This window comes from Phalacrocorax carbo, chromosome 5, assembly GCF_963921805.1.
Source record: "Phalacrocorax carbo chromosome 5, bPhaCar2.1, whole genome shotgun sequence".
In the NCBI taxonomy this organism is placed as follows: Eukaryota; Metazoa; Chordata; class Aves; order Suliformes; family Phalacrocoracidae; genus Phalacrocorax; species Phalacrocorax carbo.
This window is the reverse complement of record NC_087517.1, coordinates 16,368,476-16,388,457: the sequence shown is the minus strand read 5'-3', so window position 1 is coordinate 16,388,457 and position 19,982 is coordinate 16,368,476. Positions and strand designations below refer to the sequence as shown.

The following is a 19,982-nucleotide window of genomic DNA, read 5'->3' as shown; positions in this document are numbered from 1 at the left end:
ACAATCTTGGCCCAGTGAATAATGAAGAATATCAGAGGTTGACTTTGCTGCTGGACTCTTAGGTATTTTGTCTTAAAATGAGGAAATGGATGGGGGTGGTACTGCTCACTATATGGTTTATGCTCATTATCTCATCTCGTTATCTTGCCAATAGCCCCTCTGGGAGCAGATTTCCCACTGGCCTAATTAACTTTAATTGTGCTGCTCCCGTTGTCTTGTCAGGAAAGTAGGGGTTTTGCAAAATGCAAGACATCAACCAACCCGCTGTTTTAAATCTAATGGTGCTGCTTAGTACGGTCTGCTACTTACCTCCAATAACAGCCACATCTGCTACAGCTGTGGGGCTTTCGATGTCTCCATCTATAAATAGATTAGAACATACAAAAGTTAATTAAAGAAAAAGGAATTGGATCACATGTAACAGCAGTTACTGTACTGGTGATGCTGTATTATTTTAACCTCTGAAACTCAGAACTTAAACAAGATCTCTCGTTAGCAAAAGACATTTATGAAACATCTCATTAGAATTAGCTGTACTGTAACAGTTTTCTGTCACCATAACACTGGAAAATAAATAGCTAGCGCATTATGCAAACTATCATGGCCCTCAGGGAAACACCTACTGTTTATTATGAACACTTACCTGTAACATCCTCCAGTGAATGATTAAATTAAGGCCATTCAGGTACTGTGATTACTCTCAGAAAGGCAGTTTTGGGGAAAAAATGTTGGTACCTATTTATTTTCCCATTCACGGCTCTTCAGAGTATGTTATGGATCTTGATTTTATGCAAATTAATCTGGCTCTTTGATTTCAATTATTATTTATTTATCTGCAATATCCTGTTTTTAACCTTAGCATTTGTTTTCTTTTAAACCTGCATTTGGAATCAAGGCAAGCCTGTTATGTGTGTGGTATAAAACAGAGTTGTCACTTAGAGTAACTCTGAATTTGGTGCTGATAAATCAAATTATGTTCTTTGCTGGGTTATAATTTATAAAAAATTATAACTTTGCAATTTAAATGCAAAAGAGAAGTACCTGACCATGTTCTTTTAAGAAGCAAGAAATTGTTCTGAAAAGTTGCAAGCTGCTGAAAGAGCAGTTAGAATTTGAATTACATTTTGATCTTAATTATAGCACTTACTAAAAATATCCACAACAACTAATGAATAGCCAAAGTGTTTTAAAGGGGACAGGGCAAAAAAATCCTAAAAAACAGAGAGGATTTTTCTCTCCTTATTATCTGTTATAAACCTTAAGTGAAAGCAGATTCTTATAGACAAGACTAGCTTCTGTGCAGTTCTGTGCAGATTACGGTACAATTCTGATTTTGTTTTCTGCTCCTTATTTCATGCCATTGGTATCAGCCTGAATTATTTGGATGTCTGAGAAGTTGATGAACACCTGGAGCTTTCCCATGCTAGGTTTGTGACAGGACACTCCTTTCTTTGTTTATTATTGTTCTATTTATACAGTTTTAAATAATACTGGTCTCCAAATAGGGCAAATAGCTTTATGTGAGGTCTTTTTTTATTTCCCTTTGGTAAATACAGTGGATAGAAAAGCTGTCTGGAAAAGGTAGAAATGTTAATTCCAAATCCTTCTATAAATTCAACAGTGGCACTCTGGTTGATATCTGGCTCTCCTTTTGCTAAATCTGTGATAGATGATGCAAGGATAAGACACTATCAGCAGCTTTCTCCTTAGTCATGTCCGGTCTCTTATATCAAATTGCAATAAAAAGAGGAGAGCTGACATTTAAAGGATCCCTCTCTTCCCAAACATGGGAGATACTTTTTCTGGAAACTAGGAGTACTTTCCTCTCACCCAGACATCCTTCCCACATTTTCTTCCAGCTGTGCACTGATGGAAAGATTGAGCATGCCTTGTGTAATTTAAAAACTCTAATTATGTCTACGTCCATTCAAAACCTGTGTGCCTCAGAAGAGATTAATTGTTTCAAGGTCAAAGTGTTCTGTATTTCTTTATACACCCAATATGTGCTGCATGCCAAAAAAGGAGGCTCTACTACAGCAATCAAATACTTGAAGGTGTGAATTCTAAACTGCTTCCCTAGCCACACAGCTTGCTTCCAAACATTAATTCCAGATCAAATCATTATCCCTTTAATTATAAAAAGGTATGTGAGTGACTCTCTGCTCTTTCCTGTCATTCCCAGGTGCCTCTAAGATTCAGATAACAAGCAGGTGCCTTATCTCTAGTACTTGCCACCAAAGTGCTTTTTGATAATGAATTACAGTATCATCACTTTGCAGAAAAGTTTTCATTTCCATACTGTACTATATAAGTTTTCAGAAGAATGCTGGACCCATCTTGAGCTACCATGTAGTCAGCACTGATCTGTTAAGTTGATGATGCTGTGTCATTCAGCAACCTTCTAACACTGTGATATGGCTTCACTCACCACATTTCCCATTTTACTGCAAGCATGAGAGTCTCACTTCTGCTCTTTGTGTTGACTTTTTACTGCACAAAGTGCTTGCTGTCCTCTCAGTTGGCCTTTTGCTGCATTATCCAGAGTGCCAGGCCACTGCAGCTACCACCAACAACCAGAAGTATCTTGGGCCTGCTCCTCAGATGATTTTCAGAGCAAGGATGGTGACAGGGAGAAAGGGACCCTCAATGCCTGTCTCATAGTCTGTGAAATTTCATTTTGTCCAAAAATAGCTATGTGATTCATGGCAATATCGCAATATTGCTAGGCGGGGGGAAGGTATCAGTGTCATTCAAGATTCGAGCAGTATCACCCTTCACGAAACATGACTGAGGAAAATGCAAGGCATGTGGTCATGAAATGAGGCTGTCTTCCCAGAATAGGGGTGAGACAACAGCCACTATCCAGATGGGAATCCATGCATGGGCCAGGAACCTAAGCATGTTCTCTTTAACTTCAGCTCAGTCTATGTGAGAAATACACTGCATTACTGTAGGACTGAATCTTCACTTTCTGAGGCAGAAAGATATCCAATGTACACAAGGAATTTTTGGCTGAGCAATGGCTGCAGGCTTTGGCTTTCTTGTACCTTCTTTATTCTGCTCTTTTTCACATGCAGAGCACTCAGAGGTGTTTCAGTAACTGCTGTTGCACCTGTTTTGATTATTTTCCTTTGTTTCAAGGACATCTTTTGTGTTATCTGCTGCTAAATTGTCCTTGCAAAACTTCCTTTCACTGTTATACTGGCCCTTGTCCATAGCTACAGTCTGATCCTGGAAGTGTTTAGACAGTGTTGTCATTTATTGCCATTGGTTACCATGACACGCAGAAATCAAAAGATTGTGGGAAAACTTGTTTTTCATAAAATCTCTGGCCATCAGAATGACTTGGCTAAATCAAGAACAGAACATACAAATCAAATTGCCTGTTGTTGAAATGTGTGTTTCTAAAAGCCAGAATGAAGGGAAAGAAATGCCTTTGTGCCATGACTTGAAGTTCATAAAATTTCAGTTCTGCCCATAAACTTAGAGATAAGGAATTTTGCAATATAACAACAATTGCTACCAGTTTAATTCTTATCAATCAAATCATGCTGAGAAGGCAGCAGCCACTGAAAGCCCCAGGAATATTCCTGACTTAAATAGTGCAAGCAGATCCCTGGCTTTGAGCATCGAAGGTAAAAAGCCAGTACAATTGTGTTTTATTTTAATGTAGCCAGTGGTGAGTTTTTCCTGCTAAATTTATTGGTAAGTTTGTTAAATCATCTCCTCCAGGTGTGATTTTTCAATAAAACTTGACTTTTATTAATTTTTAGTCTTTTTCTAATTTAAACTGATCTCATTCCATTTTGGCTGAGGAGCACTTGCTTGAAGGAGGCATTCCAGGAGTGAAAATGTTTGTTTGCGGTTCAGCACTCTCCTTGTTTTGCTATGCACTTCTCCTGGTAGTTGTAATGGCTTCTTTTGTTCTTTAAATTACAAATCTGAACCACTAAAAACCGTAAGTCACTTCCTGCTCAAAAAGTATGACACTGCCATTAAAATTATTTAAAACTATTTCTTATTTGTTCTTTCTTTCATACCTGAGCTCCATTCAAGTCTTACTTTCCAGCCCTTCTCTACAATACCAAAGACAAAATGTTATTCATAGGTGAAAACTGAGGTTTTGACATGAGTTTGTGACACCAGGAAACAGGTCTTTAAGGAAAACACAAAGTATTATGAGAATCCTGATAAAGATGGAAGACTTATCAGTGAGCTACTTTAGAAGTGTAACCATGTTAAGACATCCAAACTGACAAGCTATTCGACATACATGGTGATGGGAAGGGGCATATTTGTTCCCAAAATACTTTCTCCCATCCAGCATAGCAACACAGATTTTAGATCATGCTATTTGCAGAAAACAATACCTTGATGTGCTTCTGGAGCTAGCCAGTGACACACGGGATAAACCTGAAGAGAGGTTCAAGCTTTCTAGTCCTTTAGGCATCATTTTCGCCTGTTAAAGGATTTTCCAGAAAAAGATCTGGTACTTGCACCCTTAGAGGTTTTGCAGTCAGCACTGTAGTTAGCAATTTAAGCACCTGCATATTTGCTTGTTGTGGATTTACACATGGAAAAGGCATGAAAGGAAAACTGTACCTGCAAAGGAATCCCCATTTGGCGCATTTGATATGAATGCATGGGAATCATCCTACAGGATAGATCTAATCTACTGGTGCGATCTACCAAATCTCTGCTGTGTAATCCACAAGGGCAATTTGATGCGACAACATAGACCTGACCCCAAACTTGTCAGTGCCTCTCTCATTTCCTAAGATAAAGCTCCAAACTAAAGCTGGACAAGTGCCTACTGCTAAGTAGTGTTGAATATAAAAAGAAGAGCCTGAGATGAGAGCTCACATTGGCATGATTTTCATGCAGCTGTGGGTGATACTGTTGTTTTGGAGTGGCTAAGTAAAGCTGAGTGAGTATAGAGATATCTATGTGTGATAAGCAGCTTTTACAACACGATTTTCAAAGCCACTCCACATCAGCCAGGCAGCACTGCTCCTGCTCCTGCCTTTCAGGATTTTCCTACCCAGAAGCTTGTGCTTTCGATTCTTAGCAACCTAAGCTATCCCTTATCATGATGCTCGTCTGCTGCCTGCTTGTGGTTACAATCTCAGACTACGTCTTGGCTGCTATATTACACTCAGGTAGGTTTCTAAGTGCTTTTTTGGGCAGCCCATTTTCTCTCTTGATGTGCCTGTTTGTTGCATAAGAAGCACTTGAAATACATTCAACCCTTGTGAATGATGAGCTAAGCTCTGTAGGGCAGAGATTTCCTTCTCAGGGCTTTTCTAGGTGTCCAGACTAGGAAACACACTGTAAGATTTCATCTTTAGTCAGTTCACCCAACCACCTTATGAAAAACACTGCCGCTAGTGGGACTTTTCCAGGTGAGGAACAACCCAGCTAATCTAGGTATATCCATGGACACGCTTTGCAGAACCACTCCAAATATTGACCTTATCACAGCAAGCAGTGTGTAAGGAGCCTGTAGGCTGAAATGTGTCTTTAAAATTCAATTGTTAAGTGTTTAATAGTTTTGTCTTAAATATTAGCACTATCTATGTGAGGATTTCCAGTAAACAAGGGAGATGTTCCAACTGAATAACATACAGTTCATGATTCAGGAAGGATATAAATATAATTCAGAGGAGGATACTGCCTCTTTATTGATTGCTCTTTCATATGTTTATACACTTGAAAGAGAGCTTTAAGTAGAACTGGAGACTTACGAAATATAGTTTACTTAGTAATACCAAGTCTAGTAAATTATTGTCTATTTTTTTGAGTTGTATCAATTGACCTAACACAACATATCATACAAATTTTGCCTTATTTTAAAAAAGTTGTAATTTTAAAAGAAGACTGCCTTTTTATGTATTTAGGTGGGGTTTCAAAAAGCACTCATCACAGATCTAATTGCTTCCACTGAGGACAATAGTAAGGTATTTGATTGGGTTCAGTAAAACATTAGAAACTTCTGAAAGTATCAAGTAATATAGAGAGTCCACCAGGAAGACTTTGCTATTGGTAAAAGCTTTACTATAATTTTTGCAATTTTTTTAACATTATGTATATAAAATGTATTTATTATAACTGTTCCTTTCCCAGGGGCTCTTTTTGTTCTGTGTATGCTCTTCTGCAGTCGTCATTCCTCTCAACTATAAAACCAAGTCTTAATGTGTTCCTGTTGTCATCACTGATGCAAGACTTTTCTTACCGCGCATCTAGTATGCAAGAACTAATGAAGTCTTAACATCTCCATTGTTTATGCAACTGTGGTATGTCCTCCTTGCCCTTTGGTTTATGTTTGTGCCTTGCCAACACATTGCATTCACGAGAAAATCATTAATCTATTAACCTTAGCATACCGATTTAATTTACAAGCTATAGTTAGAACTGGTTCACTGCAGCCGCATGTGTAAAACTGAGCTGAACCAACTTCTGAAAACTTCATGGTAAAAATATGTTAATTGCTCAAGCTACTCTCTGGCCTGTGTTACAATATCAGATGCATTGCACTGAGGACTTTCTGGATTAAAAAAAATGTCATTACCTATTTTAATATTTGCTGGTAAGTGTGTAGTGCCCTGCCAGAGCTGGCATCTCTTATCCCGAAGGGTCATCAGCCTGAACCCATCAATTTGACACATTCTGCTGAAAAAGCCATCACCAGCTCCCATTAGATAATGAAACACATCAAGGCTGTTCTTTCGAAATTAAGGAACAGTTTCTCATCTGTCAATCTGGACAAGAGACAGAATAATTTGGCTTCCATTTATATACTAAATTATTATAAGGACAATAATGGTGACATACAACAACAGCCACATGATCTTTTGGGCAAGTAAATGGACTGTTCTCCAAATGTAAGGTAAATCATGCACATTAAAAACATCTACAAAATTTAAATGCACCGAGTCCAATCCTCTTGCTGTCCTAGCTAGCAAGTACTTTGTCATTAATTCTGAGAAGAAAAAATCCAGTCTCATTCAATTAAAATAATGGTCTGTTCAAGACTTTTCATACTTTGTAAAACAGTGAGGATAAAAGGGCATTATCAAATTAATTTAATTAGATTAGGATTGCCACATAATTTTAGCAGTTCACATTTGATTCTGGTATACAGTATTAGCAAAATATTTTTGCACCATTCTGGAATGTTATAAAGTAAAAAAATAGAAAATATGTTTTCCAGTGTTTGAGGAAGTAATGGCATCACTCACACAGTTTCTCCTTCTTTTGTGAAGCTGAATTGCACTTGGGTCTTGGGGAAAATCTGAGATGGAAAGATACACTAAAAGTCAGCTTGCCAAAAAATAATCTGATGATATCTCTTAATGATAAGAGAGACAAGGAGAAAATGCTCATGAAATTTTGGAAATCATTTTATGTGAAAAATAGTAAGGGTCTTTTAAAGCTGATCAGGTATTCTATATTTTGACATAAAAAAAATTAAATAACAAATAAAAAAGAAAAAATTGTGCTTTAAAGGGTTACATAATCTAAAAAAATCCACAGATTTTTTAGTTAAATTAAACTTTTCTGTTTATCCCCCAAAAGAACTGACCTCCCCCAATTCCCCTTTTGGTTTGAACCATATACTTTCTTTTTTTTTATTTGCACTTACTAGAGACATATATTAAAATACTTTAGCTCCTTAGCTCAGGGTAGCTGAGGACCACCCGCCAATTCTGATGGCAGTTAAGAAAAGTGCATCCAGTAAAAGCATTAAAATGGCCATCCCCCTCAAAAGTATTATAAATGTTACAACCTTAAAGCTCCCATACAGCACAATACTTGAGAGAGAGTTTATTGTGGGGCCATGTCCCCTCTGGTAACGGATATAGTGTCCCACGCATTCACACTGATATATATACACACAGTAAAAAATTGACAGAGAAATTCAGATGGATCTGTCTGCTGCTTATAGCATCAGGAAGGATGAGAAGGTATTGGGGTCGGCAGAAGAAACTCAGAGCACAGAAGTTAGAGAAAGGAGCTGTCTCCACTAGCAGCGGGGCTCCTTAGAAAGCAAGCAATGAAGCTCACAAAAGGATGCTGCAGAAAACTTGTGTTTAGAGATGGGATGTGGAAGACACTAAAATCCACCCAGTGGTGGTCATGCTGCTCATGTATAGTGGCCAAGTTTTGCTGTGCTCCTATGGGAAAGCTGCTTGATATCACTACAAAAATTTCCTTACTTTTCCATGGAAATATGTTAATGTAACCAGGCCATAATTTATATTTTTCCTCCACAACCATCAAATTTGACTCACGCTCCAAATGTACAACATTTTGCTGGGGAAGATAAATTGACCTGGTATTGCTTCATTAAAGGAGGAGTGACAAATGGGGTATAAACCAATCCATAAGGTACAGTCCACAAACAGGACATTTTTCTCCATGTGTCCATCCTCCTCCCATCTCTCCCCTCTTCATCAGAATAGTGTATTCCTTTTGAGGGCTTTTTAATCTGGAAGGTTTTGAAAGAAATGCTAAAATATCCAGTGAATCTGCCAAATAATTTCTGCCTGAATTTCCTCCAAAATCAACAATTTCAAGCTCTAGTCATTTTTGCCAAATGAAAAAGGGAACAAAGCAGCCATTTACTCATTCACTGAGATCAGTGCTGAATGGAAAGGAATCACTGGCTTAATTGATTAACCATTGAAAATGTTGCAAATGATTATAGGTAATCAAAGGAGCTGACTATGGATAGAGTGACAGCCCATCTGACAACCTGTAGCAGATATTTAACTTGCAATTCTTGAGAAACGGTGCATGAAAGAAGCACACCTCACTGACCTAAACTTTGCATGTTAGAAACATAAGCATAAAAATTTGAGCCAAAACCTTTCAGTGGAAAGCCAGAGGCCAAGAGGTCTTGGAGGACAGGATAATTCCTTCCCAACCCCTTGCGTAAATGGTTATATGATGCAGTAAGACAATTTAACTGCTAAACTGCTTGTAATTTTTTACCAAGACGTGCTTTTAATTTGTACCTAACAGGTCTACCAGCCTCATTCTTGACTCTCAAGTCTTTTGACTATGTCATCAGAGGATAAGGTGATCTCTGTGTTTCTTAATGTTGTTGTGCTTGATTTTATGACCTTAAGAACTTCTCAGGATTAGGTTTTACTTTACATTTGAAACATAACCTTTTTATGGATGTGCCACTATTCAAGACAAACACTAGTTAAAATTAGTCATCCTAACATAGACAGATGGAACTGTTTGTTAGTATTTGAAATATTTCCATTGAACACATTGGGCAGCATTTTTGCACTGATTTTCTCTGTTCCTGCTGTGTGCCTGACTGTCCTTGTAATCCTTACAAGTTTGACTCCATTATTCAACTCCAACTGTTTTTAAAGGAGGAGCAGGAAAAGACAAGCACTTTACCTCAATTTTCATGAAGGCTGGAGAGAAAAGGTAGACTGGAGTAGTCCAGCAGTGAAGGAAAGGTAGCGAGGACTCAGCAATTTTAAGCTCTGTTTAGCAGCAGCTTTCCAGGCATCGAGCACATAGATCCAGAGGAGCTGCAGCAAAGTGCTTCGCCTCCCCATGGGGAGCTGCTGTGGGAGGGAGCTAGTGTATGACAGGGTGGGATTTAGGGTGCAGAGACATAAATCCAAAAGCAACAGTGTTTCACTGGGTCTGTTGCTGCCAGAAAACTTGTTTTAATGAACACTGCCATGCAAGGAAAGAAACACAGCCATTACACTATTAAGGCTGATAAATATCTATTTCTTGTTTTGGGATTAAAAAACTTGACCTTGTGCTTAAATTAAAGGTGATATGGTCAAATTACAAGTGAGGTCATCTAGAAATCACCTGAAACCTGGTGAAAGCCTGCAGTTATCTTGACAATTCAAAGAATGTAGTGCCAGGCTATCCTTAGAAAAGTATAATAATTTTCCCAACGTGGGCAGGTTTCTTCCTTTATGCCTCATTCCCACCACCAATATTATGTAGGAAAGCAGTCCGAAAGGTGACAATTCTTGGAAACAGAACCTCTGTGTGCTCCATCCCCTAGCTTATTTGATATGAATTGCATTCAGCTACATCCAGCTCATATACCAGTGCTTGCCTAAGGCACTGTCTACTAAGCATTGCAAGTGGAAATGTCAGGATGTTTAGCATATGCTCTTTAGGGACACAGATCTTTCCTGGAGCCCTGACGAGGTTAATATTATTAATGGAGATATCTGTAGTGGAAACAATCTTCCAAATGCTTCAAATACTGAACATATTAAACAAAAAATACCACAACATATTGAAACACCTTAGAAACTTGCAAGGCAAATAATAGCTCAGGGCAACAACATTTCTCATTTTCCAAGGACTCTGCAATGAATATGCAGATTTCTTTTGCATATCTGTTCCATTTAAAAAGACAAAACCCATTTTATTATCTGAAAAGCATTTACATATCAGTCCAAGCTGTCTGAATTGAGTTGAGCAATTTTGGCAAAACTTCTTTACCATCTATCATTCATCTGAGCAATTCTAGACAGATTGTGCAATAATTGTTAAAAAGAGAAAAAAATAAAGCAAAAAAAATCTTGCTTGTCTATTATTTTTGGACAGTTATCTGACATTATCAATGCTTAAAAATATCTAAAGGGTGGGTATCAAGAGGATGGGGCCAGACTCTTTTCAGTAGTGCCCAGTGACAGGACAAGGAGCAATGGGCGCGTTCGGAACACAGGAAGTTCCACCTGAATATGATGAAAATCTTTCCTGTGAGGGTGACAGGGCAGTGGAACAGGCTGCTCAGACAGGTTGTGGACTCTCCTTCCCCGGAAACATTCAAAACCCACCTGGACGCGTTCCTGTGCCCCTGCCCTAGGTGTCCCTGCTCAAGCAGGTGGGTTGGATGCGACGATCTCCAGGGGTCCAACCCCTAACATTCTGTGATTCTGTGATTATTTGACAAATAGCATATTGAACACATTAACAGAACTGAGCATGAAAAAGCCTTCACTGAAGGAATATACTTAAAGTTTTCCAGCTCGGGATTTATAATGTTATGAGAGTTATTAACAAGTCATTACTAATGTTCCTCTTTCCTAAAGAAACCTGAATGGTAAGTACCATGTAGGTGGAGAGCTACTAATGAGTCTGGCCAGATATTTGACTACTGGAAAGTAATCTATGTGATCTGAACTGTCTCCACAGGTGCTGCAGAGAGGACACTAGTTGGACCAGACGGTCATTGTACGTGCCTTCCAACTGGAACTTTTCTATTCTATTCTATTCTATTCTATTCTATTCTATTCTATTCTATTCTATTCTATTCTATTCTATTCTATTCTATTCTATTCTATTCTATTCTATTCTATTCTGACATGACTTCTTGCAAGGAGATCCATTCAACTCCAACACAAGTGTGATGAAGCCTGTGGTCTGGTGTGGCAAGTTTTCTTCCCATCAGCCAAGCAGCACATCTAGAAGACTAGCTTAGATTAGATGCCTATGTTTCTGGAGTCTATAATTAGGGAAAACAAATCTCAATTATCACTGTTAGCATTGCTCAACCATCCCTTTCCAAAGCCTGTGCTGAAGGCTTAGCCTTTTGATAAGGTAGTCAGTGCCTTTTTTTTGCAGAGCTTTCAACATGCACTGATCAGAAGGTCTAGATCTCTCCTACAGGTGCTTAAATACAGTCTTACACTCTGCTTTTTCCTGTTAAGTTGCAGGTATGTTTTTGCAAACAACCATAGTGTGCCAAAATTTGATGCTATCACATTCCTAACTAGAGAAGAATTCCATTTGGTTTAGTCTCCTAATAAGGAGTCCTTTTTGGGTTACTGCTCACTTGAATGGCTCTCTCTAGACAAATTTTGACTTTCATACAACTGGGAGAAGATAATAATTTCTGACGCTTCTACTTCTCTTTCAAATCTGGTTGAAACTGGTCAGTGGATCAAAAAGTTCTTGATGGAAAGTGACGGATGAACAGATGATTAAGCGGACAGACAGCAGGAACACATTAGACTCATTTCATTAGGAAACTGGACTGAAAACAGCAGTAGCAGTAGGTACTTGGATAATATTAATATTTTGGTCACCGAGTTAAAAAATGCCACTTTTTTGCAACCATGTCAAAGCGCGTAGACCATGTCCTTAGTGGTTTTAACAGCAAAGGAAAAACAAAAGGGACATCGCTGAGGTTTTTTTCAGCTCTTTTTTTTTGACAGAATGTTATATTTTTATAGTTTGGACTATATTTTAAACCTTTAAAGCCAGATTCAGCTTGGATAGCCCTGCAGTTTCAATGGAGGATTAATGTGTGTCATTAAGCAAAGAAATATGGTCTAGTACTTTTCAACAGCAACAAATGCTTGCTATAGCACTTCTCTGATCAACATATTTTTGACTTACTGTAAAGCCTTTGGGCTGCTCCTTTCCTAAATGTATGAAATATACATGCAGGAAAGCTGAGAGCGAATTGTTGTGATTTGAGCTGGCTGCTACATTCCAGCAGAAAAGGGCATTCTCATTCCTAACCCTTTTCCTTTCAAGCTGATCCAGCAGAACACCAGCCCACCAAAAGGAAAGAGGTGGGGGCTATTTACTTATTGGCAAACTCATCCAGGTGACCATGTGGTCTGACTGTCGGTTGATCTGTTAAGAGGAAGGGGTTTGCTAGGTGGAGACAGAGAGGGTAAAAAGCAGGAATGCTCTTCCAGGCGGGTAAAGTATGTTATAAATCTCCACTCCAAAAAAACAGGTCCCCCAGAAGAGAAACATAAGGAGAAAAGCAGCTGGATAAAGCTGGAGATTTCCTTGCTAGATTGGTCAGAACAGAACAGAAAACTCCAGATTTTCACAGCCAAATGACTCCGTTGAAACACAGTGGCTCTAGAAGGCCATGGAAAAAGTTGGGCTCGGTATTCTCTGTGTAAGAAATTATTGGAATGCATTAAGAAGTAAGGGCCCTCTCTCAGCTGTCAAAATAGCGACCCTAGTTACTCTCTGCCTCCCTCCCTGCCAGGAGGGATGCTGCTCTTCCATAGCTGAATCAGCCTCAATCACGCTCTGCAGCTGAGCAACAGCAGCAGTTGCTGCAGTCCCATTTGCACTTGTATCAAAGCAGGGTACTGTTCCAACACACAAAGTGAAATACCAAGTGGTATACATAGAAGGTGGGATTTGCAAAAGCTCTCTCTGTTAAACTGCTTCTCCTCCCTTTGAAGTTGGTGGCAGATATCCCATGCATTCCAACTGCACAGTTGGGCCAATGATAAAAGCTTTAAAAACCTCTCTTTTATGAATATTAGAAACATGATAGAACGAAGGATTCATTGTCAAGATCATCAGATATAGTCTCTGTCCATTGTATCTGTTTTCCAGCTTCCCTGTTTAATTCAGCAGCTGATGCTGCCTAACAGGCTGCAAAAATCTGTCTTCTCAAGCAGTCATGAGGGAGCCTGCAAATTTCTCAAAGCCCTTTTAGAACATAGCCAAACTATTTACCATTGCCTCCAGAGAAGTCTGCTTTGGAACAGTACCATAAGGTCAAGTTATCCCACTGAAACACCTATTAGTATAAGGAGAATGGGAAAAAAAAATATGAACAAATCAACAGCACTAGCACAGCCCTGGAAAATATGAAGTCATAAGCAGAGTTCAGCCAGAGCAGACTCCCATTAAACTTTGTCTAAGAGCCAAGTTCCACCCTGAGATATGTGTGAGCTGCAGTTTATTTCAGGGGGAGCTGTGCTGTACTTTATGTCAGGGCAAGGCTTGGACACGAGTATGTATCTGTTACAAGTCAGAGTGGAGTAAAGCCCACATCCCTTTTCCATTTTTTGGTTCTGTCTGCACAGATGGAACAGAAAACTGAAAGAAGTATATAAAACAGCCCACACTTTTACAGGGCCTGTCTGTCACATTTAATTCCTTCTTCAACTAGACCTGAATGCCTGTGTTTCTTAATTTACCAAGCTACTTTCATGAGACATGGTAGCCTTTCCCTGTGCCCCTGCCACCCCCACAAGAGCTAAACACATAGGTGGAAGCACTAAGACTTTATAGCTTCTTTGCTCTTGGGAGTCCCTTTAGGAGGCAGTCAGCAAGAAGTGTTCCCTAGGATATGCACATGCTTTATAAAGAAGGGACATACACAGCAGCCTGGCTTTACTTCCTTAAAGACTTTCACTGAACATTTTTGGCTGACATGTAGGAGCTCAGCTGAGTGAGGAGGGAAGGAGTGGCAGAGACTTTCCTTATCCTGCTTGCATTCCCAGACAGGGGCTAGGCAGGATGACTCCCTTGTGCTGCGCTGAGTTGCATGGATAGCTTCAGACAGCAAACTTTATCATTGCTGGGGCTGGCTCCTGCTGCACAGCTGGCTGTTAAAGGGGACAAAAGGATCAAGTCACAGCCACATGCATTTCTGCGTGGCTCCTGGAGGCACTGTGGTTACCTAGGGGAACAAGGCAGAGGGGTGCCTTGCTCCGTGACACAAGCTGTGCCTTCAGTAATGCTTAGCTCCCAAGGCTGAATTCCTTCAACTACAAGTTAAAAGAGCTCATTCAGGAAGAGGGAAGAGGGGGAGGTGAGGTTCAGTCCTACCAAGTACTGAGGCTGGATGTGAGCAGGAGGTTGAAGTATTTCATATGAGAAACTCTGGTAAATGCAAAAGCTTTTACACCCCAATACAACCATTTAAACACTGAAACACTAACTTTGGCCCAATAGTTTCCCATGCCTCAGACCCCCAGGCACTTGCCTTGTCCTTTAACTCTCTGTTAGGCATCCACTATTGGCTCTAACGGGGAAGATGGACCATCAGCTCCATGCTCACTAAAGCACTCTTATGGGTAGAGTTTAAGTCAGGCAAGAATACCCAGCATCATCAGGATCAAATCTGTCTTGGCAATCACTTATTGTGGATACTGTAGCAGGTGGGAAGAGATGGCAGTGCCCCTGGGAAAGAAAGTCTCTTTTTCTTAATATTGCTGTGACCAAACAGCTGGTGAGGGCCAAGGAAAACACACAGGCAGCTTTGTTAATGTCACAGCATGGCTTCATTGTGCAATGGCAGTGAAACAAAGGATGGGAAAAATTGGTACCAAATCCCATTAGCTAGAACATGGATTGGAAATATCCCAGCAAGGATGGGGAATGGGAAAACAGGTATGTGTGCTCTGGGAGTCTGGAGGGATGATACGGCCCTCGGCTACAGCTGGTGTGCCATGGCTTTGCGCCTGTCAAGGGACTGATTTTGTATTTCTTGCTATATCTCCCCTCACCCAGGATTATGTTCAGTGTGGGGGAGAAATAGTCTCTTAGGGATGTAGATGCACATGCCCACGGAGAGCAAGCTGTTACCTTAATGTGCCAAACAGTGGCAAACAAAATCAATTGCTAAGCTAGACATGCACATTTATCAGTATGTCCCTGGCAGACTTCCCTCAGACACCCACAAGTCCTGGACCTTGCTGTGTACTGCAGGCAGCAGGGTGTGACCTGGGGTGGTTGATCCCTCTGAAACAAGAGCCTCTTCTCAGGTGTGAGCTGTGAAGGAAATAATATAGGTGGAAAATGGCTTGTGCTAGATGTTTCCATTTCCAAGCCTATCTTCCTCGTTCAATGAGGAAAATACACCCCTCTCCTCTGGAATGAAGCACAGACACAACCTTTAATTACAGGACATGTGCTCCCCCCACTCCCAAAGACTGCTACAGTTTCATATCTGACAAAAATAGGAATCCAGACCTCCAAAAGGAGTAGCTTGTATTTTTCCCTCTGGCTACCTCCAGCAGATGCCGCATTCTGCAAGGTCCTGGGGCTGGGCTGCACCATGTTTGAAAGGGAGGGAGATTTACCCAGCGATTCAGTACTCAGGTCACTTATAAACAGCACAGTGGAAGCAGCATCGTGGAAGTCATGCTCCCATCTCCTTACTTACTGGCCTCTGGAGAAAACAGGACACAGGATATGCTTCCTGCCTGGGGAAAGCTTGTAGCAGCCTGGGAGAGAAGGCATGACCTTTCTGTAAAGGAAATGCAAGTCATGGAGAAGAGTAGAGGGAAAAAGTCCAGGCTGCATTTTTAGTTAAAAACAGTGTCATGCAGTCATACCTCCTCTTGCTTTCTCCCCCTGTCTTTAAAGCTGATCCTTACTTATTAGCAATGACACTTTTTAAACAGTTTCATCTGTCTCTGACAACCCATTGTTGCTCCAGTCAGCCATGAACCTTCTGACAGAAGTCAGATGCTGTTGAAATGAAAGGTTTCATTCATTACAAGCAAAGGAAATCAGAGGAGGTTCCCCAAGAGGAGAAGGGCTTGGCTCATGCTCTGTTTCCAGCTCATAAATGGTTACGTCCCCAGGATGCAGAGATTAAGCATCTCACACAGAATGTGGGAGGAAGAAGAGTCTTTGTCTGAGATTCATAGGTTTTAATGGATTCCAGAGCAACAGCAAAGTTCAGAGAAATGCAAAATCATTTATCTCCCCACCCGCATTCCTGCCTGCCAAAAGCAGGAGGGTTGATTTACTCCTCCTTAGTACAAGGAGTCCCTTATGGATCATTAATCCACAGGGAGAATGAGCTCAGGAGCCATAGACATCTTTTCTTAATGTGCAAGAACCTTGAATTAGCAGGAAGTATTCTTCTTTGGGAGCCTACAGGATCCGTTTATCTTTATTTGCTCCCCACTACCCACTGCCTTCAATAGTGGTTCCTACAAGAGCTCTAGTTACCCATGATAAATCATTTTGCCTTCATTAAAATCTGTGGTGATAGTAGATCAGGCTGCTGTAAGCTAAATCAAGGCATTTGAAGCAGAGTAATATTAAAAAGTGAGGATCTGAAATCAGCAAATTCTGATCCAAAGTCCAATGAAATCAATACAAGCAATCTCAAGTTCCAGCGTACTCTCCACACCATTGACTTCAGCAATGCAATGATAACTTGCATTGAGTAAGGCATTTTCTCAGAAGCTCTGCAGAAACTTGAAGGAGACGGAAATGCTCACCTATTTGTTTACATGCCAGGCCCTCAGGTGATGAATCTGTGTGTTTACAGCTGGAGCTGATCTGAAAACATACACCAAAAGTAGGAAAGGGGGCAGATCTGGTGGACACCTCTTGTTATTATGTTCTCTTTTCTTTAAGGGTAATAAAAAGAGAAATAATCTCATTCTGTCTCACTTAGACTCTCTGAAATCACCTGAAAATATTTCCATAATGCTTTAGTTGCTAAGTGGGGAACATTAAAGACCGGTTATCTCTATTCACAATACGCAGACATTTATAAAATGCCACTAGTCTGTAGCGGGTGGCATTTTATACTCTTTACCTTGGTGAAAAAATGTGTAGCAGAGAACTATATTTCTGTATTCAAATCTCCCAAGAAGCACTCACTCCATGCCCAGATTTGTGAGTTTCTACATAAGTCTGGTAAATCCATATCCTTACTCCTGTAAATGACTTACAAGGTCTGAAATGTGGCTGAAAGAAAAAATCCAAAGCTGTCTCGTGTCCTTGAGTTTTATGCTCTCCTGTGTGTATGTGTGTGCATGTAGCATCCCTTATTTTTGCTCTTTGTCAGATGTTGTGTCACAGAGTTAGGCTTTGACAAACTGAAAAGTAGGAAGAGGAGAACAATCAAGTTTACGTGTATTACTACCTCTTACTTCATTTCTTCCATGGTGCTTAAATGTTCAGGCATGTGGCTTTGAAGCACACTACCTTTAATGCACTTAAAAACTCTGCTGGATTTCTAGCTTGCTTTGTTCTTCACAGTCTAGAAACTATCTCAGAGAATAAAAATGAGTATGTTTAGGGGAAAAATATTTTCAAGGAGGAAACCCTAAAGTCCTTCCAACTTGATATGCTTTGCCAGTTGATGTCATACGTAAGGTTGTATTTTATCTTTATGCTTCAGGAGGCCTACATCTCTGCCCAGAATGAGTAACTTGATGAGGTAACTTTGGGAAGACGGATGTGGTCAGTGCCCCTTATGAACACTGAAGTGGCAAATAATTGTTTGGTGATTTTTGTTTAGAAAGGAGGTGGAAGGAGAGATGATTTCTGTCCTGAGGAATTTACAAAGCAAAAAGGATACATTTATGCAATGGAGAAGACTGTATTTTGTTAAGAAGGAATGGGAAAGATGTGCAAGGAAAGATGGTAAGAGCTGGACTGGAGAGCTGGAAACAGATGAAAGACATGTCTAGCTAGCCCAGGCTATAAGCAAACCGGCTTCTTTCTGGGGCTGAACAACACCATTTTTTCCATATCTCAGCACACAAAGTCATCACGTATCATGTATCACTACTTTTGTGGTAATGGCTTGGACTTGAACTAATCTCAAAATCTGTCCCGTGCAGCAAGTAAGCAGAAATGAGAGCTGGGCTCTTAGGTCAGGGTGTAGGATGATTAACTTGAGAAGAGGTAGCATAAACTGGGGAGAGCGGGTGAGGTGAGTGGGTAAGTAAGAGGCATGGGAGAGATGTTTGGAGGGACCAGATTCATCCAGCTCTACAAAAGGTGAAACAGAAGATGTTTTTTCATTTTTTTTAAGAATAATTGAGGGTCTTGACACTAACTGTTGCTTGAGCTCTAAGTACAGAGTAGCAGGAAACTCTCAGTGGGAGCTGGGAAAGTGCCAAAGGCAATCAATAATGTTTGGCAAGAATTGGTCCCTTTCCATTAGGTGGACACAGCCTGCACAAGAAGGATCTACAAAGCACCCTCCTCCTTCCTGACCTGGTGCTATTCTTCTTGGCCATGTCAATGTTAGCAGAAGCCATTAACTTCACTCTTCTTCGTGACTGCAGCAAAGATAGGATGAGTAATAGGAAAAGCAACAGGGTGTGCAGAGCATACTGAGTGGTTTTGAAAAGGAGCAAGAAAACTGTTACTTCCCCTTTTCCCAAATAAAAGGGGAAGCTGGAACGGAAGCATGGCTCTCAACAGCCGTTTTGTTTCCTGGTCTGCTCTGCTCAAAACCTTATGCAGGGTTTTCTGTAGAGATGCACCCTAATTCTATGTATATCCCCCTGTTTCCACCAAGGGCTTAATTGCCACTAGTAACTGGTAGTACAGGATTCTTTAAAATAAAAAATCCCCATGACTTCAGTGAGGGGGAAACTGGATTTGAATGGAACAGGCTCCAAAAATCAAACTGATGTGATTATTGAAATTCAAAGGAGACAGACAATAATAAACTCCTAATCGTGAGATCCAGGATGTGAAAAGTGTGTCACAGGTTGTAAATAAAAATTCCTATGTGATGACAGGAAAGATCTGGAGGGGGGAGGTGTTGTTTCATAACAAGCTGTGAAGATAAGAAAATAAAGAGCAACCAATGGAGAAGAGAAGAGGGAGGGAGATGGAAGAGGGGGTGACACCCACAGGAAGTAAGGCCTCAGCCCAGAGGATGACAAGGGAAGATTTATGTCTTCCTTGTCTGTGTTTTTGTTCCTTCCCACTGCCAGAACTGTGGAAGGTCTTTGAAAGAAGGGAGGAAAAGGCATTTAACAACTGGGACCTGTATGTTTCTCCTGTGTTGAAATATGAGCACTTACCTGTGGGCTGAGAAAAGGCCAGGCAGGCAGGATTAGGAGGTGCAGAGGATACATGGACTAGACAACCTGAGAGGGCAGGTGTGACAGAGAGGTAATGATAGAGACTGGTCTGCTCTCTGAGAGCATCCTTACATCACAGATACATTAAGAATTTAATTTTCTGCTCCCTGCATTGGATAAGACAGGGACTGTGCTCATGACACTTGAATGAACCATCACATAGTTAGAAGAATAACCTCTGCTAGCTCCTCGGTGCTGGTTATTAAAGCCTCAGGAAATAAGACACTCTACTGAAAATGTGGTTTTATAATAAACTGGTAAATTTCTAGCTCCAATAAATGATAAAAACCCCTTGAAAATGGTATTCAGCAATATACCCATATAGATCCCAGAAGATAGAAATAAAATATATAAATC

The 19,982-nt window shown here is 40.3% G+C and overlaps 1 protein-coding gene across 1 annotated transcript in view; it reads right to left on the bottom strand.

Annotated features, from left to right (window-relative positions):
• The window catches only part of GYPC (glycophorin C (Gerbich blood group)), a 35,938-nt gene that overhangs the window by 8,114 nt on the left and 7,842 nt on the right, over positions 1-19,982 (bottom strand). Inside the window, exons 2-3 of the mRNA XM_064451281.1 lie at positions 6,569-6,669; positions 310-360 (exon numbers count right to left, since the gene is read on the bottom strand). Coding sequence (XP_064307351.1) covers positions 310-360; positions 6,569-6,665 — 148 coding nt within the window. The 5' untranslated portion in view covers positions 6,666-6,669. The remainder of the gene's footprint in view (positions 1-309; positions 361-6,568; positions 6,670-19,982) is intronic.